Source organism: Eulemur rufifrons, chromosome 28 (genome assembly GCF_041146395.1).
Source record: "Eulemur rufifrons isolate Redbay chromosome 28, OSU_ERuf_1, whole genome shotgun sequence".
In the NCBI taxonomy this organism is placed as follows: domain Eukaryota; kingdom Metazoa; phylum Chordata; class Mammalia; order Primates; family Lemuridae; genus Eulemur; species Eulemur rufifrons.
Window position 1 is genome coordinate 28,249,864 of NC_091010.1, and position 23,208 is coordinate 28,273,071.

Sequence of the window (23,208 nt, forward strand, 5' to 3'; positions counted from 1 at the left end):
ATCTTCATACTCATTGTCTTCACATTGAGTAGGCAGAGAATGAGGAGTGCGGGGGCTTGATGTTGCTGTCTCAGGGGTGGCAGAGGCAGGAGAAAAATCCACATATAAGTGGACCTATGCAGTTCAAACGTGCTGTTCAATAGTCAAATATGCGCTATTATTAGATTTTCAATTTATACATTGATTTATTTATATCAGTAGAAACTCACATTTTCTATTTTTCAGTGTATCATAATGTTAATACATTACATTGTTTAATTTGAGGTTCAAGTTTTCCCCAGTTTGGCCAGTGGGAACCCATTCAAGATGGCCCTGTGTCTTTTTGATACATTCCCATCATTCTTTTGAGCATTTCCATGCTTTACGGCATATTGAGATATTCCAGCTCATCACGTACTTTCTCTCCCCCATCCCTGGAATCAGCCATTTCTCCAAGGAACCCTGGATGCCCTTCTGACTTGACTTAGGGCTCTGACACACTGTTGTTCTGAGTTTGACACATGTGTAAGTAAATAAGATTCTGACTCCGATGCCTGGGCTCCTGCCCAAATGTGGACACTTTGCTTATTCTTCTTGGGTTCTGGCATCTCACATCAAGCAGCCACCCGCCATCACCCCCCATGAAGACCCTCCTCACTCTGTTTGGGCCCTGACTCCCCCACACCAGGCCATCCTCTGAGTAAAGATTCCCCCTGAGCTCTAATTCTCCACCTCAGGCTATCCTTGCACAGGGACACCCTCCTCACCCTGCTTCGTCGGGATAGACTCCCCAATCTAGGCTGTGCCTCTGTGTAATTGCCCTCTCAGCCCATTCAGGCACTGGTACCTCCTGCAGGCAGCCCTCCTGCTAACCCTTCTCGGCCTGCTTGGCTCCAGCACCCAGTCCTAGCACACCACAGCTCCTGCCACAGCCCTGGCACCGACGCCCATGTTGGAGGCTCTACCTAATGGTTTATGACTGAATTGTTCAGGAAGAGGAGGGGCCAAAAATATTTATTAAATTATCTTAAGTTGTTCTCCGAAATGTTTTATTCAGAGGGTCACCTTGCTAATCATATGAAAATCAGAGCAAAAAGTAAAATTTGACAAATATAAATTATTTTGTTAGAATGTTTTTTATATTAAATGAGGTTACTTATATTCGCTGAATAATCTCCATTGAATAATTACTGTAAGATCAGACAAGATCAAGAGACTAAACTGTTGATGCTTATTCCAGCTGATAAGATGCTAAAACTTATTGATTTAATATCATCCTGTCTTTTTAACTTTATTATATTTGATTTGGTCACTAAATATGGTACTGGTATTTGAATAGGATGATTTTTTTACATGAAAGTAATTGTAAAATATGTTCTTGTGTAAAGCAAAAAAATGTAAAAGGAGAAAAATAGAAAGATCTAAATGTATAATGACCTTAAATAAACATATATTTGTAACTTGACTTTTTTCCTTTCTCCTTTAAATAGAGGAGTGTTCATTTTGGCTTCCCCTATATGGCAACATGTGCTGCCGATTAGTCGCCCAGCCAGCTTGTATGGCTGAGGATGCATTTGCAGGATTTCTTAATCAGCAGGTTAGAGGACTTTAACTATCCTACAACAATTGTAGCTCCAATTTAAATCTTAATATACTGGCAGTCGTTTGACCTTCTAATTTTGAGAAGTATTTTTTTTAAGTCTTTTTTAAATGTCAGTTTTCTAAATGTTATCAGATATAAACTGTGGAGGATGCAGGGGTGGAAAAGATGGCAAGGGGAGGGGTCCAGTGCAGTTTTGATGGCTGAGGAGCTACCTCGCCACGCTCCTCTGCTTCATGAGTAGCAGTAACAGGGTAATCAGCAGCAGAGGGCTCCTTGTGGAAACCAACGAGGGCTGCTTAACACCTCTCACACGAAGGCCTTTCTGGCAGACAGCTTTTGGCACAGTTTAGGCCTCTGAGCTTCCAAAGCTGCCTCTGTGCCGCCTACTCCTGATTTATTTATAACCACGGTTATTTATATTCAGTAAATAATTAATTGTGGGCTTCAATGAATCAATAGCTTTTTCTAAAAGATTCCATTAGGAGGAAAGAAAATTTGCATTCTTACAGGGTAGTCAACATTTTCCAATGCTTTGAGAAGAGTAAGGGAAAATTATATTTTGAACATTGAGAGTTATTTTTATAATTTTCCTGAGTCACTTGATGAATTGCTGTGGAATTCTAAGCACTAATTTTTAATAGACTAGCTTTTGTGAAACTGCATTGATTTATGATTTTATGTGTGGAAAAGTTATATGGTAACCGTTACCACCATTTTGCTTAACGCTTTTGAGAATTCCAAACTTTTCTGATATTAACTTACTCTTGGATTTGGGGCAGCTATACTTATTGGATAGCAAATTAGTGGGTAATTCTATCACATTTTATAAATGCTAAATAACTAATTTAACTTTGATAAGTATTTTGATGAATTTAGAGTTAAAGTAATAAAAGTTGATAGTTTCTTGATTTTTTTTTTTTTTCTTTCAGCAAATAGTAGAAGGTCTGATTAGTTGGAGAAGGCTGTATTGCGTCTTGAGAGGGGGTAAACTCTATTGTTTTTACAGTCCAGAAGAAATTGAAGCTAAAGTGGAACCCACTTTGATAGTGCCCATTAATAAGGTAAATGAAATGTTATTTTGAAAATAAAGATTCATTATGAAGTTTGTTCTTGCCTATACAATTCACATTGTTGCCATCTTATAAAGAAAAAGGAAAGACTGGTAAAAACAAGTTAGATCATAAAGATAATTTAATCTGTTCTTATTTTTCTTTCCATTACAGAACTTATTCGTTAAAGGAAATACCATACATTTCCTAAAAAAACATAGTAATGGAAATCTATACAGTAAATAGGTTTTAAAGCAGAGAATGCAACTCCATATTAACAGAATATTTAAATTTTCCCTGAATTTATTTAAGATATTATATAAACATAAATTGTTAGCTCATGTTACAGTCGTGCTCTTTCTAGTTAGTATTCAAATGAAGCCATACAAAGACATTCCTGACTATACTTTCTGATTTCTTATGGGATTGATGGGCAATTCTCCAACCTTCTGTCAGGACAAGAAAGCCTGACAATCCATTTAGAATAGTTGAATGCTTACACTGCACTTAAAAAGTAGTACTACACCACCTAGAGAATCTGTCAAGTATATATATACTGGTTTGATGCAAAAGAGACTATTGAAATTTAGCTATAATTTTTCACCTAAAATAATGTAGGAAAATTTTCCAGTACAAGGCAGATTTAGTTTCTTTTATTTCACTATTTTAAGTCTATTGTTGATTAGAGGGGTTTTCTTTTCCTTTTTTAAAATTTGATCCAATATGTTACATTAATAATTTAAAGAATTTTTTATTTTATGATTTTTTATTTTTAGTTATTATGGGTATATAATAGTTATACATATTTGATGTATGTGTGATTTGATGGATTGATTGATTGATTTAGAGACAGGGTCTTGCTCTGTCACCCAGGTTGGAGTGTAGTGGTGCAGTGATAGCTCACTATAACCTTAAACTCCTGGGCTAAAGCAGTCTTCCTGCCTCAGCCTCCTGAGTAGCTGGGATGACAATTGTGCACAATCACTGTAGGCTAATTTTTTTTTTTTTACTTTTGTAGACATGGGGTCCCACTGTGTCTTGAACTCCTGGTCTCAACCTCCTGCCTTGACCTCCCAAAGTGCTGGGATTACAGGCATGAACCCCCATGCCATATGTAATGTTTTGATACAGACCTACAATGTATAGTGATCAAATCAGGGTAATTGAGGTATCCATAACCTTAAGCATTTGTCATTTCTTTGTGTTAGGAACATTCCAATTCTACTTGTTTAGTTATTTTAAAGTATACTATAACTTATTGTTGACTATAGTCACTTTCTTGTGCTATCAGATATTGTTCATTCATTAATGAACAATAATGAATTCTATCTATTAATAACTACATTTTTTCACTCATTAACCATTCCCACTTTCCACCCCTTTTAATAGCATTTCTACCCTAGGATACTTTAATGGTATTTCTGTAGCAAAATATCTTGTTATTTTTACCTATGGACTGCACCTCATTGTTTCTAATTGTTTTACTTTGCTTGCCTTTGGGGTGGTTGAATTGAAGTACATGGTAAAATATGAGCCATCATTTATGTTCTCTTTGTCTTTGAAATTTTCTTTTAAAAAAAAATGTAAAGTTGTATGTCCTTAAATATAATGGTGGTACTCCTGAAAATATGTGGGTACCAGTCTGCTAATCTATAAATTCATTAAGTTTATTTCCATGATATTTTTCAATAACACTTTTATCTATTTCTATCCTGCTTTTTAGAAACTATGCTGCTTCTTACCTAAAAGGAAATTTCTTTAAAAATTCCAGAATATTATAAGGGTATAAATATTTTGGTTACATGAATTGCTTTTGCACTGCTTGAGTCAAAGTTATAAGTGTGCCCATCACCCAGATAGTGTACATTGTACCCGTTAGGTATGATTTCACCCATCCCCTCCACACACCCCCCAACCTTCATGTTTTCCGTTGAGTTTTACTTCCATCTGTGCACATGAGTGCTTATCGGTTAGTTCCAATTTAATAGTGAGTACATGGATTAATAAAATGTGGTATATGTATACCATGGAGTACTACTCAGCCATATAAAAAATGAATTAATATCTTTTGCAATAATCTGGATGGAACTGGAGACCATTCTCCTAAGTGAAATATCTAAAAAATGGAAAAAGAAAGGAAATTTTTAGTAAGACCTTTTATATATAATTAAGTCCACCTAATTTAACTGTTTTGTTTATTATTAGCAAGATTAGTGTTGCTTTAAGTAATATAAATAAATAGCAAATCAATATTATAATGAATTTATTTTGGTTTAGAAAATTAAGTTTTTGAAATATATAATTTTATTAATGAAAAATTGACATACTTCTTTAATTACTTGCCAACTAATTGTTTTGTTTATGTAGTGTTCTCTTTCTTCCCACTTTTCCACATATGTCTTTTCAACATATGTCTAAGCCATTGTTTATAGGTCTACTGTGGCTTCATGCTCAGGAAAGTTCTTAGGCTAGAAAAAAGTTCTTCTGAAAAGTTCAAATGTCTTCTGAAAAACTCAAATGTACAGAAAAGTTTAAATAGAATAATGAGCCCCTGTATACCTGTACCTAGACTCTAAAGCTTTTGTTAATGTTTCGCCACATTTGCTTACTCTCTACTTAAAATATTTTTTCTGAACCATTTGAAAATCAGTTGCAAACAATGTAACATTTCTTCCCTGAGTATTTCAGCATGCTTTCCTAAAACCAAGGACATTTTCTTCATAGCCATAATATTATTGTCACACTCAAGAAATTTATTTTTGACGTGATATTATCTAATATACAGAGCACATTGCCCCAATTGTCCCCAAAATGTTCTTTCTAATTCTTATTTGTTGTTTGATCCAGGACCGCATCAAGGATTACAAATTAGATCTAGTCAACATGTCTTTTGTTTCCTTTCATCTAAATTGTGCCCTTCATCTCCTGCATTCATTCATTGAATCATTCATTCATGTCTTTCGTCACATTGATTTTTTTTAAAAGTCCTGGCCAATTTTCTTTGTAGAATGTTCCCAAATCTATATGTGACTAATTGTTTCGCTAGATTCAGCTTAAATATTTTTGGCAAGATTTCAGTCTGTCTATATGATTATATCTAATTTGTTTTTTTACTAGATAGCTGGGTAGTAAAAATGGAATCCTACCACTTTCTTTTCTTACATGTTGTACTGCAGAAATGGATAGTCATAAACCAAATTAAAATGTACTCTAAATAAATGATATTTTTAAAGCATTTGTTTTATTTGAAGACAGCCTTCAAGGCATTCAACTCCTGTTGTATCAGCCCTTTAAGGTGGACAGAGCAGGTGCAGCAGCCCTGTTTTACATTAAAGTATATTATTTCTATTTTACAAGTGAAGAAGTAGACTCAGAGATCAATTTGCCAATAGAATTTGCCAAACTAGTAGGGAAAATTATATGGCTCACGCTTTTCCTAATGGGTAGGATAAAAATAGATAAAAATGTAAGGAATTCTTCTGTTTCCTCACAGACATACCACTAGACTAGATTTGGAAGGCAAAATGAGACTTTTTCCTATCTCCATACCCACTTTGAATCAGTTTTAAAAGTAAAAATTAGCTCTGAAATGAGGTTCTGAGCATGAAGCCACAGTAGACCTACAGACAATGGCTTAGACATATGTTGAATCTTTACCATTTAAATTTAAGAGGACATTTGTAATGAGACTCCTTTGTTATTGTAGTCAGTGCATCTGTATTTCCTCTCTGATGACAAGGACCTAATTCCAGAAAAGTGGTATGGTGTTTATGTGGCCTGACTGAATTGACCTTTTTAAATTGATTTATTTTTCCTTGTAGTCATAAAGGCTGATGGGCAGGCAACTGACAGGATTCTGTAGTCAGTGCCATGATTAAGAGGACTGACATCAGCAGACACAGATTCTGGTGGTCGTTCCACATTGACTATCACATATTCAAGGGAAAATTATTAATCTAATAATTTGTATAGATGTGGCATTAGACTTGGGGACAACGTGGGCTATATCTGATGTTGAGGACTGATGACTTAATTATCTCTTCCATTGTACATTTGAGTCTTGTGTAAAGTACGAAAGAGAATTTTAAAATTAAAACACGAGGTAAGAGTTAAGGTTGGGAAGATATATTTATTATTATTACATGTAATGTATAATATATAAATATAATTTAATTGCATATCTCAAAGATGAAACTTATAGCAGTCTTCCATTTTCCAGCTTTGTGATATTGTCATCTTAATTTTCTCCAGTGCTGATTCCTGTCTTTTTTTATGTAGAAACTTTTCCCTTTGTAGCTCCTACTTCTATCTTGTTTCCTTTGAACCCTTTCCCTTCCCTTCACCTAAAAACTTCTCACTCAATAGTGAATGTCACTGATATCCTTATTCAAATATGTCAAATGCTGTTCCGCTCAAGAAATATATTTTTACTTTCTAAAACATTGTTATATAATTATTTATCCTATTAAAATAATTTTATTTGTATTCTCTCAACTTATAAAATAATTCAAATATACAGAAAAGTTGAAAAAAATACCATCGTGACCATCCATGTACACATCCCCTAGATTCCTCAGTTAATATTTTGTCATATTTGGCTTTATCTCTTTGCTTATCTATATTTTTTGCTGATCCATTTGAACATAAGACTCCAGCATAATGATACTTTATTCCTGAATACTTCAACATGTGACTCTTGAAAAGAGGAGTCTTTCATTTACATATGTAATTATACTATTATAACAGCTAATTAAATTAATAATAATTCCCTGGTGCTAGAGCCCATTCTTCTAAGTGAAGTATCACAAGAATGGAGAAACAAGCACATGTACTCACTATCAAATTGGTACTAACTGATCAACACTTGTGTACATATATGGAAGTAACATTCATCGGGTGTCAGGCAGGTGGGAGGGAGGAGGAGTACACTGGCAAATACACACCTAATGGGTGGGGTGCGCACTGTCTGGAATGGACACGCTTGTAGCTCTAACTCAGGCTGTACAAGGCAATGTATGTAACCTAAATGTTTGTACCCCCATAACATTTTGAAATTAAAAAATAAAAAAGCTCAATAATTCCGTTATGTCATTAATATCCAACTCATATTCAAATTTTCCCATTGTCCCAAAATATCCTTATGTTTTTAGTCCACCAGGACTATTCAGGTATATGCATCCTCTGTAGGTCTAGTAGCTTGATTATATTTATTTTAAACAGTTTTTAACTGAATATCTTCTGGATGATGACAAATACTTTACAGAGCATCCCACTAAGAGGTAAACGCATGATGTCAGGTTGTTTCACTAGTTGGTGATGCCGTCTCTCCAACATAAAAGTAATCTTTCCTCCTTATAGTTAGCAAGTAGTCAATGAGTTGATCCTTTGGCACTGTAAATATTTTTGTTGTCTAACAGTCTTTTACATAATGGTTCTGGCAACCTATGATTGTCATTGCCTGAATAAGTTATCCCATTGGAGATTCCTCATTTTCTTGTACTGTCCTTCCTTGTGCATATATTAACTGGCATTCCTTTGTAAAGAAACACTTTTACTTATTAAGTAGGGATGAACTACATAGTTCCCTCTGAAAAGGCAGAATAAATGCTTAATATCTTAATTATTAATACCAATTTTCAGAGTAAGAAGTTGATGATACATACTGGTATTATATTGGTATTGGTAATGTGTATTGGAGTTGGTATTACCCCCTCCACAAGTAGCAAATGAATGTTTTCTTCTTTCCTCTCCCTACCTCCCTCTCTTTCTTACCATGATAAATTCATAGGTTTTTATTTATTCAGTGTTTTAAAAAATTACTTGGTTTCTTAATATAAGGTAGATGTTTTAATTGTTTTTCTTACCTTGAAAATTTCTAAGGGTACACATGCCATTAGTGTATTTTTAAATAAACAAAAGGTCTTTGATAAATGCCAGTTTAGTATTTTCTGATATAGCAGGTAAGGATCAAATAAAACTTTTAAGAATGATGTTTTTAGTTTTTAGTATATTTCCAATGCTGAGTGTCTAAGGTCTTTTTAAGCTTAATAATGTTAAACATTAAATACAAATCAGAGTTCTTCCTCTTTTGGCTGGCTGTCTTCTGTCGTGATTTAGAAAAATAATAATTTTGCTAGATGTTATATTAAAAATTATGTGAAAACATAAATTTTGCCCCTGCTAAGGTATATAAATAATAGTTCTGTTATTTTGATCACAGGATCTGTTCTCTAACTATAATTCTCGTCCTTCTAAATGGCATTTCCTGTAAGGCTAAGTTAGTTCATTAATTTTCATAGGGAGCCATCTGTGGAAATAGTCACATTAAGGGAAGAAAAGCCTAAAAGCTATTCCCCTCCCCTTTTCAATCCAAATTTGAAAGGGTGATTTACTTCAAAGTGATTGCTTCAGCTTCAAAAAACTTCACTATGAATGTTTTTGAGCAAGACATTCTCAATAACGGTACTTAACTGAATTTCCTATACACCATAGAAAGCATTATATTAGCCAAAGCTTTATCCATTACCCATGGGGTGGGGAGTGGCATGGTAAAAACGTGTGGGTCTTTGAGATCAATAGTTTTTTCTTGATTTAAATACTATACATCATTCATTTTAATAAAATCCATAGTAAATAAGTCAATAACCTACTTGGTGTGGTAGACCTTAGCTAAATTTTTTTGAAGTTACTTTTACCTATTATGGACCCTGGAAAGCAAAATTATTATGAAGCACATGGGATTTTCTTGCAATTATATTAGTCTTTTAAATATCTGAATCCTATCAACTATTTAGATTGTCCTTTATTAAATATAGCAAAAATAATTTTTTAAAACAGCCTTTTCCTTTAGGAGTTTATATCTGATTCCATTAACATAAATTCAAAATAATTATATCAGACTGATGCTAATCATACCTAATACTTAGTTTAATTTACGGTTATGCTTTACACATTTCAAACATTCTTTGCCATGTATTGTGAAGGTATGCTTTCTTTGTCATTAGAGTATGCATAAGGTCTAAAGCTTGTTTTTAGTAGCGACATTTTGTCTTCATCACTGATTAACAGGACTTCAGGCCAAGCACCTTTCAAAGAACTCACTTATCTTTACAGCATGTTTGGAAAGAAGATGTGAAATATTATCTGCATTGCAGATAAGAAAGAGGCTTTAATAGACTTACTTTGTTTTTTGTATTTGTATTTTATTTTTTATGTTTTTGGAAAAATTTCAAGATAATTTATATGGAGAATAGTATAAATGAACCCGTTTGTACCCTCACACATTGCCCCACCTTAGAATTATTTTGAATCAAATCCTAGAGACTATTTCATTTCACTTGTAAATATTCCAGTTGTCACACTTAAAAAAAAGATATAGTTTTATTATATATGTAGTCATATATAGTTACTATTTCATCAAAAATCCAGGCAGTGTTCAAATTATCCACTCTCATAATTTTTGTAACAATTTTTTGAATCAGACTCCAAATAAGGGCCATGCATGCAGTTGATTGATTAGGTCTTTGAAGTAGCTAAATCTTTTGGCTCCTGTTCACACACACCTCAAACACACATAGAGACACACAATTTTTTTGTTGGAGAAGTTAGGTCATTTACCTACAGGGTTTTCCATAGTATGGATTTTGCTGATGGAATCTTTGGGTCGTCTTTTTTCTTATGTTTTTGGATCATGTTTATGTTGGTTGGTCAGTAAGAATACATTTTAGGAAATGTCCTACTTTTATCAGGAGGCCTACAATTTGGGTTCTCTGTTCATCTCAACATCCACTGATGAGCCTTGTTTAGATCGATTATTTTATTAGGGATTGCAAACTGATAATATTTTAACATTCTTTTTTCATTTATTAGCTGGAATACCTCTACTTCATCAGCTATTTGATTACCCTGAGGTACAATTCTTACAGGGAAGATGGGACAAGTGCTCGATATTTTTTCATTTATGTATCAGTTACCAACACAATGAGGTACTTCTCTAGCATCCTTCAAAGGTGACCAGTGAGTTAGTTTTTAAATATCATTATGAATTTATGGATTTAAAGACATCTCATGTATCAATCTACTACCATTGTCATTCTTATCAGTATTCCAGTTGTACTATATTTGACTAGTAGAAGCCTCTTCAGGTTGGCTTGAGTTTTTTTTTATACAACTCTAATAATCTTTGTTTTCTGGTAGGACAAGATGTTCCAAAATCATCTTGCACATTTCCAGACCCAGACTGGGAATCAGCCGTTTTTCTCCAAGAGCTCTGATTCTTTTTTGTAGAAAAGTGTAGAGACCATAATCTGGGTGCAGTAGCAGACTTAAAGGTCATATAATCAAAAGTAAAATAAGAAATGGTTTATAGGCCGGGCACGGTGGCTCACGCCTGTAATCCTAGCACTCTGGGAAGCCGAGGCGGGTGGATCCCTCGAGGTCAGAAGTTCGAGACCAGCCTGAGCAAGAGCGAGACCCCCGTCTCTACTAAAAATAGACAGAAATTATCTGGCCAACTAAAAATATATATAGAAAAAATTAGCTGGGCATGGTGGCACATGCCTGTAGTCCCAGCTACTTGGGAGGCTGAGGCAGAAGGATTGCTTGAGCCCAGGAGTTTGAAGTTACTATGAGCTAGGCTGATGCCACGACACTCACTCTAGCCTGGGCAACAGAGCAAGACTCTGTCTCAAAAAAAAAAAAAAAAGAAAGAAAAGAAATGGTTTATAAATCTAATCATGATATAGCAGTTTTCCATGTACATAGAAATGGAGAGGTAGAAGTATAGTTTTAATTCAAAATAATAAAAAACCTGAATGAAACTTTCCTTTGACTTCAGAGTTTATTATGTTTTGTTACAAAATTGTCTTCTCAGATTGTTTTCAATGACATCACTTGGCCTTCTCTGAGTAACGCCACTTCTCATGCAGTGAAGAGTTGCAGTTCAGTATGTGCTAATTGACGAAAAGCAAAGCCAACTACAGATTAAAATTTCACAGTAAATCTTAAAACCATTTACAAATCAACAAAAGTTGATTATAAAGCCTCCCAAATCAACTAAAAGGTTTAGGATTAGCAAAAGCAAAACAGGAAACTCTGACCTTGGATAGAACACTTCTCTCACATATGTTTCCTCATTTGTAAATTAAAGAGTTGGATTAGAGATTATTTCTAGCATCTGAGTCTATCAGTACAAAACTTTTGATTATTGTTTTTGAGTTATTCTTTTCCTATCTCATTTATTTATTCTTAAATTTTTTTTTTTTAGCCACTTAGTGCTAGACAATTAGGTGGTAGAAATAGTAGGAAGAGGAATTCCCAAATTCCTTGTCTTCATGTCCTGCCAAGAGGAGATAATTCTCTCATCTATACATTATATGAGCCTATAATGATAACAGTCCTAAAATTCACCTTAGTGTTTTCTATTCACTTTTTGAGAGGAACACCATTATTGATACAAAAATCAATATTGCTTTCCTACAACAAACAACAGATCGCATAAACTTTCTGACACTGAGAAACTTTACTGGTGCTAATCACTTTTTCTTTAACGTACAAGTTTGTAGTTAAAAATTTCTCGTTAAATTATTTTGGATGATAAAAATATAGAAGTTAATTCAAATTCTGCATTTCATTTGCACTTTTTAAAAACCTCTCATGTTTTAAAATGTAGTGGTATTTATGGTTACCAGAATTAATGGAGTGTATACTGTAGTATTTATATATTGTTGCATTATATTCTCTTAAAAGGATATAAATGATTCAGTTCATCTGATTTTCTACATGGCGGTTTCATTTGAAATGATACATTGGTAAAAATATACATATTCATCTATAAAAATCACATTTTCCTTATTTGAAAGTTAAGTCTATTTTAAGCCTATATACAAAAAGTCAGAAATTTGTGTTGAAATGCAGTTGGGTGGAAGAAAGCACAATTTCAGTAACAAGAATACTCCTAATTTTATTTTTTTAATACTAACAAGAATAGAGGGATTTTTTTTCCCTCAGTATGATTTAACCTTCAATTAGTCTGATAGGGTTAGCATATCAAAGACGGTTCCTAGAGCTTAAGTCATTCACTGCTAGTAATAAGCTTTATATTTAAAGAGGTCGATTGGATGCATCTTTCAGCTCTAAGGATGCCATTTAGGGCAGCATTTTTTATATTGTAAAAATAATTGCTTAAAAGAGTTAAGTCACAAAGTTTGTTATCAAGGCATAGGAGTATAAAAAGCCCTATTATAGTAAAATTAAGATGCTGACCATAAGTCTCATTATATTTTTCTAAAGGCACTAAGATACCTAGATTTCTACAATGACAGGATAGACTATCTCTAAGATAATTACCAGTCTTTATATTTTGTGATATTCTAAAGGTTCTAAATTATGTTGCTATTTTATACAGTATACATTGTTCCCCTATTATTTTTGGTTAAGAATTTATTCCTTTAGAAAAGAACTTCTGTAGTATATGTGGTGTTCACCTGCCTGTACTTACCCATTTTTCAGGGAATGGATAGCTTTTCTCCCTAACTCTGCTGCTTCTCTCATAACCACATAAGCCCACATTATATGTGTATGTAGGTTTTGGTATGTGACTGTACAGTCTCTCTTCATCTTGTACTAAATGAAGTGAAGAATTTCTTTCTACTCTTAATCAGCTTTTATAACTGCCAGCCAAATATTGTTTTGCACACATTACAGTAGGCTCATCCATTTTTCTCTAGAACTGTTCTGCACAATACACTAGCCATGAGCCCTCAATGGCTGTTAGGCACTTAAAATGTGGCTGGTCTGAATTGAGATGTGCTATAAGGGGTAAAATGCAAATTGGATTTTGAAGTCTTAATATGAAGAAAGAATCTGAAATACCTCAATGATTTTTTTCATTTATTGCATGTTAAAATGACAATATTTTGGGATATGTAAGAGTATATGAAATAAATTAAAATTAATTTCACCAGTTGCTTTTTACTTAACACAGTTTTTAGAAAATTTTAAATTATATATGTGGTACACATTGTATTTCTATTGAACAGTGCTACCCTAGAGTAGTATAAAACTAATCATTATGTAGGCAACCACATTTCTATCTTTGTATAATAGATAGTTCTAGTCCAGACTTTATTCCCCAAGCTTCCTTGGTCTAAACTGCATGTAGTTGCTAGCTTGCTATGTGCCATTGCCATCCCTGTGTGTGACTTGGGTATAGGCTTCTCTCTTCTACATATAGATTCAATAAGTATCATTACAGTGTCATACCCAGTACCGCTCTTAAAAAAGATTTAGACTATCAGCATGAATGAAACCATTGCCTTTGTTGTAGAGTGTTGCATTGAGCCTTTAAAAAAGAATCTTAACATTATGAGGGTTATATTACTTTATGTATCTTTAGCTATGAGCTTTGTAAATGAGTGTTACATACAAAATAAATGTTAATGAGGAAAACCTAACTGTTTGGCTGCAGTAAACACTAACTTATGGTTTTACTGCTATAACTGATAACACTAGATATTATACATGAATATTAGAATAAGAAACATACTATTTTATTACTGTTGAAAATATGGTTAACATGTAATTCATACTACAGTTATGACATGCTATACTTGTTCTATTGCCAATTTTAAGATGTACATAACAGACAGCAACTCCCACTTAAACTGAGATAGATCAAAATAGAGGTTATGTTTTAATCTCATAATTTGGCATAAGTGCTATATGTAGCATACTTTAAAGCATTATTCAGTTTTTGAATGTAAAGCATTCTTTTAAAAAACCTAGATCTGAGTTTGAATATTGAAAAGTCTCAAAACTACATGTTTTAAATTTCAAATGATCAGCAATAAGATTATAATTACATCTGGTGTAAATAGTAGCTGAGGAATAAAATATTTGTTTGATCATTACAGAAATGTCTCTTATAAAGCACCAATTTTGTCTTAATTTTTAGGAAACCAGAATTCGGGCAATGGATAAGGATTCCAAGAAAAGAATCCTTAATTTCTCTGTTATCAACCCTGTTGCTGGACAAGCTATAACTCAGATTTTTGCAGTTGACGATAGAGAAGATATTCAGAAGTGGATGGAAGCCTTCTGGCAGCATTTCTTTGATCTTAGTAAGTAGATATTTGGATTTTCTAGTAGTATATTCATGTAGCCTGTAAGGATGCACACAGCAATCTAAATATTAAAATTATAATCTTACAGTTTGCAGCAAGAATTTTTTTATGCTATTGAAAAAAGGTAGTATATCATCAATGCATTGGTGCTTTTTTCTCTCAATCTCTTGACTGATAGCCTGACTGACTATTGAATCCTTAGCATCCCTATCTCATACTTTAAGTTCCTTTATTTGCTAAAACAACCAGACCACATTCTTTCAAAATATTAGATTTTAACCACTTCAGGCAATGTGTTTGATCCAAGAGGTAAGAAGCCTTTTGAGGAGCAAAACCCTTTTCCAGGATAATGATGATCCTAAAATATTGAAATGTTCAGAAGGAGTCTCATTTTTATGTAACCTTCTGTTAAGTCCAGATTTGTTATAACATCATCCTGGACATCATCCAGAGAGATTTTTTTTAAGACCACACACATATGGTTTGTTCATCTCATTAATACAGTCCAGTGACATGGATTATAAAAACATGCGATAGCAATAGTAATGTGATAGGGTTCTAGTGTATAAAATATATGAGGTTCTAATATTTCATTCTCAATTTAAGAAAGAATTTTGTCAACAGGAAAATAATTACAGTTTTATTTGTTCTTTGTCTCTACTGACAATAAATTTAACAGCATATTTATTATCTACCATTTTATATTGAAAATGTAGAATGTTGATGATGGCTATTTTTTATCAAATTTAGCCTACTATTAGATTCAACCAGCATTTTATGTCTGTAGAACACTATTCTATAGAATTACAAAGTAGAGCCATTTCCAAACAATGGAAAGTTATTTCCAAACAATGGAAAGTTATTTCCACAACTCCTAGAAAGAATCCTACAGATATTTAGGAATTCCGTTATCTGGAACACTATGAAGAGTTAATACCTGCAGTCCTCAGGTTAATTTTTATAGGCCTACTCTGATTCACAGCCTCATCAAATATTATAGTGATGTTGGGGAGGAGGCAAGAAAGGAAACTACATTTACAAATTATTTCCCATATTCCAGATGACTTCATTTATTTCTCATAACATCCTTGTGAGGTACAAGTTATTTCCTTCTGTTCTAAAGATGAGAAAACTTAATCCTGAAGAGGTTTCTGGTTCATGGCATTGAACTAGAAGATTCCCTCTATGGCCTTCTTGGATTCTTTAGGATATGTTTTCCTTAAGTACCATCTCTAGGCACTCGATAAATCTTTAAATATTTGTTGCATGCTTATCAGCATGTACTACATTTATTTAGTTAAAAATTTCAGCAGATCTTAGGGGAGTAATCTAAAAGACAGCAACTTCCTTTATTTTGCTGATCATAGATAAAATTTTAAGTGCTTTCCTAAATACTCTGATTTAGAGAGTCTGTCTTACAAAAGACTGTTACTTTTAGAAATGATTCTAGTATTTTATAAATTGTATTTGTGTAAAAGCAGGAGGGAGGGATAAATGAAAGTGTAATGCCAGAATATTGTAGTCTGCATATCCATTAGATGATAAGCTCATGTTTTCATTATCTAGATTATGTGAAATAATTTATCATGCTAAAGTGGGGAGTTGGAGGGATAAGAATCTCATGACATTTTTGTACTGTCAAAGTAATAAGAAAGTGATAACAACTTGGTTTTCAGGTCTGCTTACTTTGGTATTTAATGCTTTTTTTTTGCATAAACACTGCCAACCTATGTAATTTTTAAAGTACAAATTCTATTACATCTATACTTCAGTATGGAGACGTGAAGCAAAGATGGAAGTGTTTATACTATCCTAAAACTTGACTTGTACATTAAAATTTTTACTTTCCTAGTGACAGATGTAGCCTCTTGTGATGCTGGTTGAAGTATGGTGTATATAACAAAGTAGAGGATAGATATCCGGGACAGAATAAAGTAAGAATAATTTAATATTTGTAGCAAATTTCAATTCTTTGGTCCCACTTAAGAGTAGAAAACCAGGAGGGTGAGAGAATTAATGAGGAAACATTGATGGAAGTAGGTCTGTTTAGCCTGGGGAAGAATAATGGCGGGGCGAGGGGAGTGCCGGTAGAGATTGGGGAACAAGGGGGATGTGATAGCTATTTCTGATACTTGAGAGGTAAGAAACATGTAAAAGAATGACACTTGTTCATGATGGTCAATAGGGGTAGAGCTAGAATGGTGGTTCAAAGATATATAAAGTTAAAATAGACTTGGAACATTAAGTTTTTTTCAAATATTTAATAATATAACTATTGAGTTACATTAGCAGCTTAGCATAATAATTTTGACTGGGAACATTATAACAATAAATAGTATTGTGGGAAACATCTTCAATGTATAGATTGTTATATGAATAAAACATATCCATTTAATATTTCATATTGGCCCTTTGTTTTCGTGTTAGCATGCTGGCTATCTTGTATAACTGTGCATACAAATTTATTCACCAGCAAAATAAATGTTGCAGTTCTATAGTCTTGACCAGTGAACATACCACATTTGTACCTCTGACTTTAGTAACACATGGAATAATGTGGCATTATATTCCAATTTTCATTATGATTAGTATTCTACTGGTTTAACAATGAAATGCTTTCATCTATAAATATAGAGAAAACAGTGTACTTTATAATAAATTTGTCTAAAACTGTGGCAGAAATGTTTGCCAGTTTAAAGTGTTTCATTATTTTTCCATTAGATAAGGGCTTTTTTCCTGCCCCCAAGAAGAAAAAACTGGCTTTTATGTATTTATCTAAAAGAGGAAGTAGAGGGAGGAATAAGTTATCAGATCTCAGATCCTACTAGATTTAAATTCTGGAGAGCAACCGTTGAAGCCTACTCAGGAATTTATTCCCTTTGTGAGTTGCTGTGTAGGTTATTTTGAAATTTTTACCATATTCTGTACTTAGCATCATAACAAAACATACCAAAAGGCTTTTTTATGTTTCTTAACTATTTAAGGTAATGGATTTAAAATTCATGCATATGGTACTATATTACCATAACAGTATATTTGACTAAAACAATAAAAATGAACAGATAATTTGACTAAGCATGAAATGTCTTTAATTTTTAAGCTATGGAAAATAACCAAGTTGAATATTGAATATGGATATTGAGAACATATTAGTAATAACAGGAAGAGAAGTGTAGATCATAAATCAATCTAAAAAGGCACATGAGTGTATTACATTTACTTTTCTACTACTGTTAAGACAGGCTGTAAGAATGGTGAATCTCAATAAATTCCTTTTATAAATTTATGGATACATAGCATCAAGCACAGTGGTTTTCTAGCATGCAGGTGCACAATAAATATGGAAAGGTTAAATTTTTTGATAGCCACTCAGGAGAAATAAGTCTGCAAATTTTGTTTTAAGATTAAAATGGTGTGAAACATAATTAAAAGAAAAGTTAATAATGTCCCCACTTTTAAATTTTAACTTATAATAATAGTTGAAACAATTTATTAAGAATACTTTTTTCTTATTCCAAATTCCTAATGGCTTTATTTAAAATGTCCTTCCTAAAACAAATTAGACTCAGAATTTTATTGAGCGAACGTAGTAATAGGGTTTTTTTGTATACATTTTACTTAAATGAAAATATGTTTCTCTACAGTTAGATGATTTTGAAAAGTATGATAATCATCTTAAAGAGACATTTAAATAAACAATTCCTATTTCTTAAGTAAAATTTTCAAAGTTAAAGCCATTTTTGAGAACCACTGCTTCTTAGATTTTTTTTTTCTGTTTCTTTCTAAGTAATCATATTTCAGTTAATTTTTAACCTTTCAACTATCTTAAATTACTGGATGTTTTAATTTATCATTTAAAAGAAAAGAACCTGTACAAACTTTTGCCATGAACAGAAATTTTAAAGTAGTTATTGACCATTTAGTGAAATAGTATAGTATTTAGTATCCTAGAGATCTTAGGATATCTGTGCGTAGAACTCTATTTTTTAAAGAGATTACTTTCATGCCCAGAATTAGACTTTGAAATTATGGGTAGAATTAGGTTTTTGTGTAAGCTCCCTTAAAATAATGCTTTATAAATTCACTTTTATTTTTCAAAGCAAAACATGTTGATAGCTATTCAAAACGAAATATATATCTTCACATTTATGTTTTAAACTAGCCTGCTTTTTTCTGCCTTTCTTAGGCCAATGGAAGCACTGTTGTGAAGAACTTATGAAAATTGAGATTATGTCACCACGGAAACCACCTTTGTTCTTAACAAAAGAGGCAACCTCAGTCTACCATGATATGAGTAAGTGGGGTTTGTCTTTTCTAAGCTGCAGGATAACAAAAACAACATTGTCCATACTCGAGCAGCTTATTCTATTGACATTAAAATGCTAAAATTTTCAGAACACAATCAAAATGAATGAAAAGAGACTATGATTATAGAGTAAGGAACTCATGTTTAATAGATGAATTAATACAAAATTAATGAATATACATTTTTTCATAGTGTGAATGCTTAAGATCAAATAAAATTTTAAGGCTTAAAGTGAGTAAAGGTACAGTAAAAATAAGTATTAGCTGGTAGCTGATGAAAATTCTTAAAATATAAACTTGAAGATTCTACAATGTAATCATGTTCAGTAATTTTTCCTATATTTTATTAAATTTGTTTTTAAGTAATGTTGATAAATGAATATTAATGAATAGAAGCTTTCATCTCTGGCCAAAAAAATTAAGTTTAATACTTTGGAAAATTTAAGGTTTCTAGACTCATTAACATTCCATTTTCCCATACTTTGAGGGGTGTTTGTTTAGTTTTGTGGAACGGCCTCAGTGAACAGTGTTGGAAACCAGTGCATTCCAGGCCTAAATTCTAGTCTAATTTGCCACTAATGTACCTGCACATACCTATACTTTAAAATATTAGATTAAAAATGGTACATTTCCCAAGGAAAATTTTACCCAAACCCTTATCACCAAAGTGGTATGAGGGTTTTACTCTTATTTGCCTGGATTTTTGGTTTGGGTTTTTTTTTCCCTTTTAACAAAGACTTTGCTAGTCTATGGGAAAGAATACTATGATCCAGGTACAGTCATCCCAGTTTATATATTAAGCTTTTGTATAAAGGGAATCCACTCTTACCTAGAAATCAGAATAAGGTTTTAAATCCAAGACAACTTACCTAATAAATAATCCATAGAATTTTAAAAAATACCCATATAACTCTAATTCTTTGAAAGCTGGATTTTACTCATTTATTTAGGAATATATTTATGTGTGTGTATTATGTGCATATATATGCTGTATATTTTATATATACACTATTTGTTTTTTTAAGTATATATGTATATATATGTAATGTGTATATAGTGCAGTGCATGATCTCTGTTTTTTTGGTTCTCTTGGTATAATTAAATACTTTATTGCTTATCCTAATCTAAGTTTTGATGACCATTATATATGTATATGTATATATAACATATTCATTTGAAAAATAACTTATTCACATAAAGTACATACTGCTTTTTAATTTTATCGTGTATTTTTAAAATTATTTCAGGCATTGATTCACCAATGAAACTTGAAAGTTTAACTGATGTAATACAAAAAAAAATTGAGGAGACAAATGGACAGTTTCTTATTGGTCAGCATGAAGAATCCTTACCACCTCCTTGGGCCACACTCTTTGATGGAAATCATCAAATGGTCATCCAGAAAAAGGTTTTGTCTCCTGCAGGCGAGCAGTTACATGATGGGAAAGGGAAAAAGAGACGAGCTCCCCTGCCCCCTTCCGACAAACCTCCATTCAGCTTAAAAACACAGAGCAACACAGATCAATTTGTTAAGGACAACTGGGGGAAAACAAGTGTACCTCAGACCTTGCCTTTGGAAACCAAACTATCAAGCCTCATGCATCACTTACAGAAACCAATGGCTGCTCCTCGAAAACTTCTTTCTGCCAGGAAAAATAGTTTAAGTGATGGTGAGCACGCAGACACTAAAACCAATTTTGAAGCCAAGCCAGTGCCAGCTCCAAGGCAGAAATCCATCAAAGACATTTTGGACCCTAGATCGTGGTTGCAGGCACAAGTATAGAAAACCCTTAATGTATAAAACATTTAACAAAATCTATAGCTGTGAGGCTTAATTCTGAGGTATTATAAACATAGTAATATATAATTATATAGGTAACTGTGATAGTGATTTACATCAATAATTAATAAGCTGTTAGATATAGAAAAAACATTTTGTAATGAAGAAATGGATTTCTCGTTTACTTCCGATCTTCAGAATATAACTGATTTCCCCAGCAGAGTGCAAGAGGCAGTTGCTAGACAATATCCTAATTGTTGGAAGGGTTAATTTATTCCTAAATTAGTACCAGGCAGTGAATAAGCACTAGGCAGAAGAAAGCATTAAAATTTCTTTTGGAGAGAGACTGTCTAGTAATTTAAAATGTGTTAAATATGAGCCATATTCTCATTGTAAGAATTTTAATACTAATGGAATGTTTCAAAGGTTTTATTCAAACCACAAATTATAGAATCCACCCAAGAAAATTTTCTTCTTAACATTCTGGAATTCTCATCTAATGGTTCACTGGCTCTCATCTATTGTTTAACTCACTAGTTTATAGGCCTGACCTTTTAAATTCCTGGGATAAATTTTGGAATATTAAATTCTTCATCTTTAAAGGTAATTTGTAATGTGCTATTCAAAGTTGTTTCCTTGATGAGCCCTGAAATCCTGTTGACATTAACTCTCATAAATGAAGCATAGCTTTTATTAGATTAGAGAAATGGTAGATGAAATGTTCTTTACATTCAATTTTCTGTGTGTGGTGCTAATTTCCATTGTGACTTTGGAATTTGAGGAAGTGAGTAGCTGATTAACACTTTAAAATTCATTTAATACTTATTTAAAAAGCAGATGGGAGATTCAAAAATATCAGAAAAGTTGGCCATGATAATAATTTTCAGAATTAATCCTTTCTTCAAAATTTTAATTAGATTTCCTTTTGCTAGTAAGGATTGATGTCTGCTATTGATATTATTCATTAAAAGTCATTCTTACAATAATGACATTGGAATCATTTCCATAGGAGGTAATTTCCATAGCAACTAATCATAGTGACCCAAACAGGATTATAAAATCAAGTGAGGAATAAATAGCAAGGGGAAGAATACCTTAAAGGAACAAAAAATCCATTTTTTACAATAATACTTGTTGTAAACAGGAGCTGAATGGTTTTAAAAATCTGATCAGTATTTCCAAATAAAACAGTTTCCATAAGGTGTCAGCAATAGCACTAAAAATCTCAAATCATACTGAACCCTAAATGTCATTGCAAGAAATAAAAATATAAGAATTAAATTACTGCCCTGTATATAATCTCTAGAGATCTTTTTAAAGCTAGTAAGAACTCTATTTGGATCAGAACTGCATTTTTACAAAATAAAATGAACACTTGACCCAAAAAACCATTAATTTAAATGGAGTCTTTCATTATTTTTAGATAGCAGAGTCTTTTTCATTTATAGAGAATGATGTAACTGCCAGGTCACTTTTGTATTTGCCCAGGACTCCTAGTAAGAATGGGAACTTGAGGGAGTATAATGATACAAAAGATCTCTTGTGACTGGCAACACCAGGACAGACATAGTATTTGGTGAAAAGAAAACGCTATATGCTTGCCTGATGGAATTTAGAGATAACCACATGTATGAAAGCCTAAAAAAGTAGATTAATTTATTTTTTCTAACTAGAAGACTCTCATAAATTTCTGTTGTAATTGCTATTTCAGTACATATTAAAAATCTAAAGGATATTATTGCTTGAATTTTTGTTTATTTTTTCAGATCTCACTGCTGTTTTTGACAGTGTGTGTGACTGTCATTGCCACTAAATTATTGAGCTAGAAGATGCTGCAGGCAAGATTGTTTCTGAAACTGGCATCTAAGCATTCTTTTTTTTCCTAGTTGGTGCCTTCCTTTATTACAAACCAGTACTAAAACTTCCAAATTATTAATATATTCTTGTCATTTCTCCTCATGCAAATTATAGCAGGAAGAATTTAAGTTGTACAGGAAAAAGAATTTATTCAGACAGAAATTACCTAGCAGTTGTTCCCTCAGAGGTGTAAAGCCCTTCTTCCTAGAACCATTTAGGTGAAGGAAGACTGACCAAGGACCACCCTTTCCACCAAATTATTTAGTCTGTTTCTGGAAGCCCCTCTTACTGTATGCTACAAAGCCTTTGAAATCAGCCTAGAGTCTTCAGCTGTGCTTCTTTTGACTGTTGTGCTCATGAAATGCTAATTCACCCCTGCTCCAAATGACAGTTATAGTATAAAATTGGTTTTTCTTTCTTTCTTTGTTTTTTCTTCCTTTCTTTCCTTTCTTTCCCTTCCTCCTTTGCCTCTCTCCCTCTTTCTCCTTCTTTCCTTCACAATTAAAAAAAAAT

The 23,208-nt window shown here is 32.8% G+C and overlaps 1 protein-coding gene across 1 annotated transcript in view; it reads left to right on the top strand.

Annotated features, from left to right (window-relative positions):
• The window catches only part of RTKN2 (rhotekin 2), a 68,547-nt gene extending 47,706 nt beyond the window's left edge, over window positions 1–20,841 (top strand). The window contains exons 8-12 of the mRNA XM_069460773.1: window positions 1,470–1,576; window positions 2,512–2,643; window positions 14,585–14,750; window positions 18,940–19,047; window positions 20,306–20,841. Of these exons, the coding sequence (XP_069316874.1) occupies window positions 1,470–1,576; window positions 2,512–2,643; window positions 14,585–14,750; window positions 18,940–19,047; window positions 20,306–20,841 (1,049 nt within the window). The remainder of the gene's footprint in view (window positions 1–1,469; window positions 1,577–2,511; window positions 2,644–14,584; window positions 14,751–18,939; window positions 19,048–20,305) is intronic.
• Window positions 20,842–23,208: the final 2,367 nt, after the last annotated feature.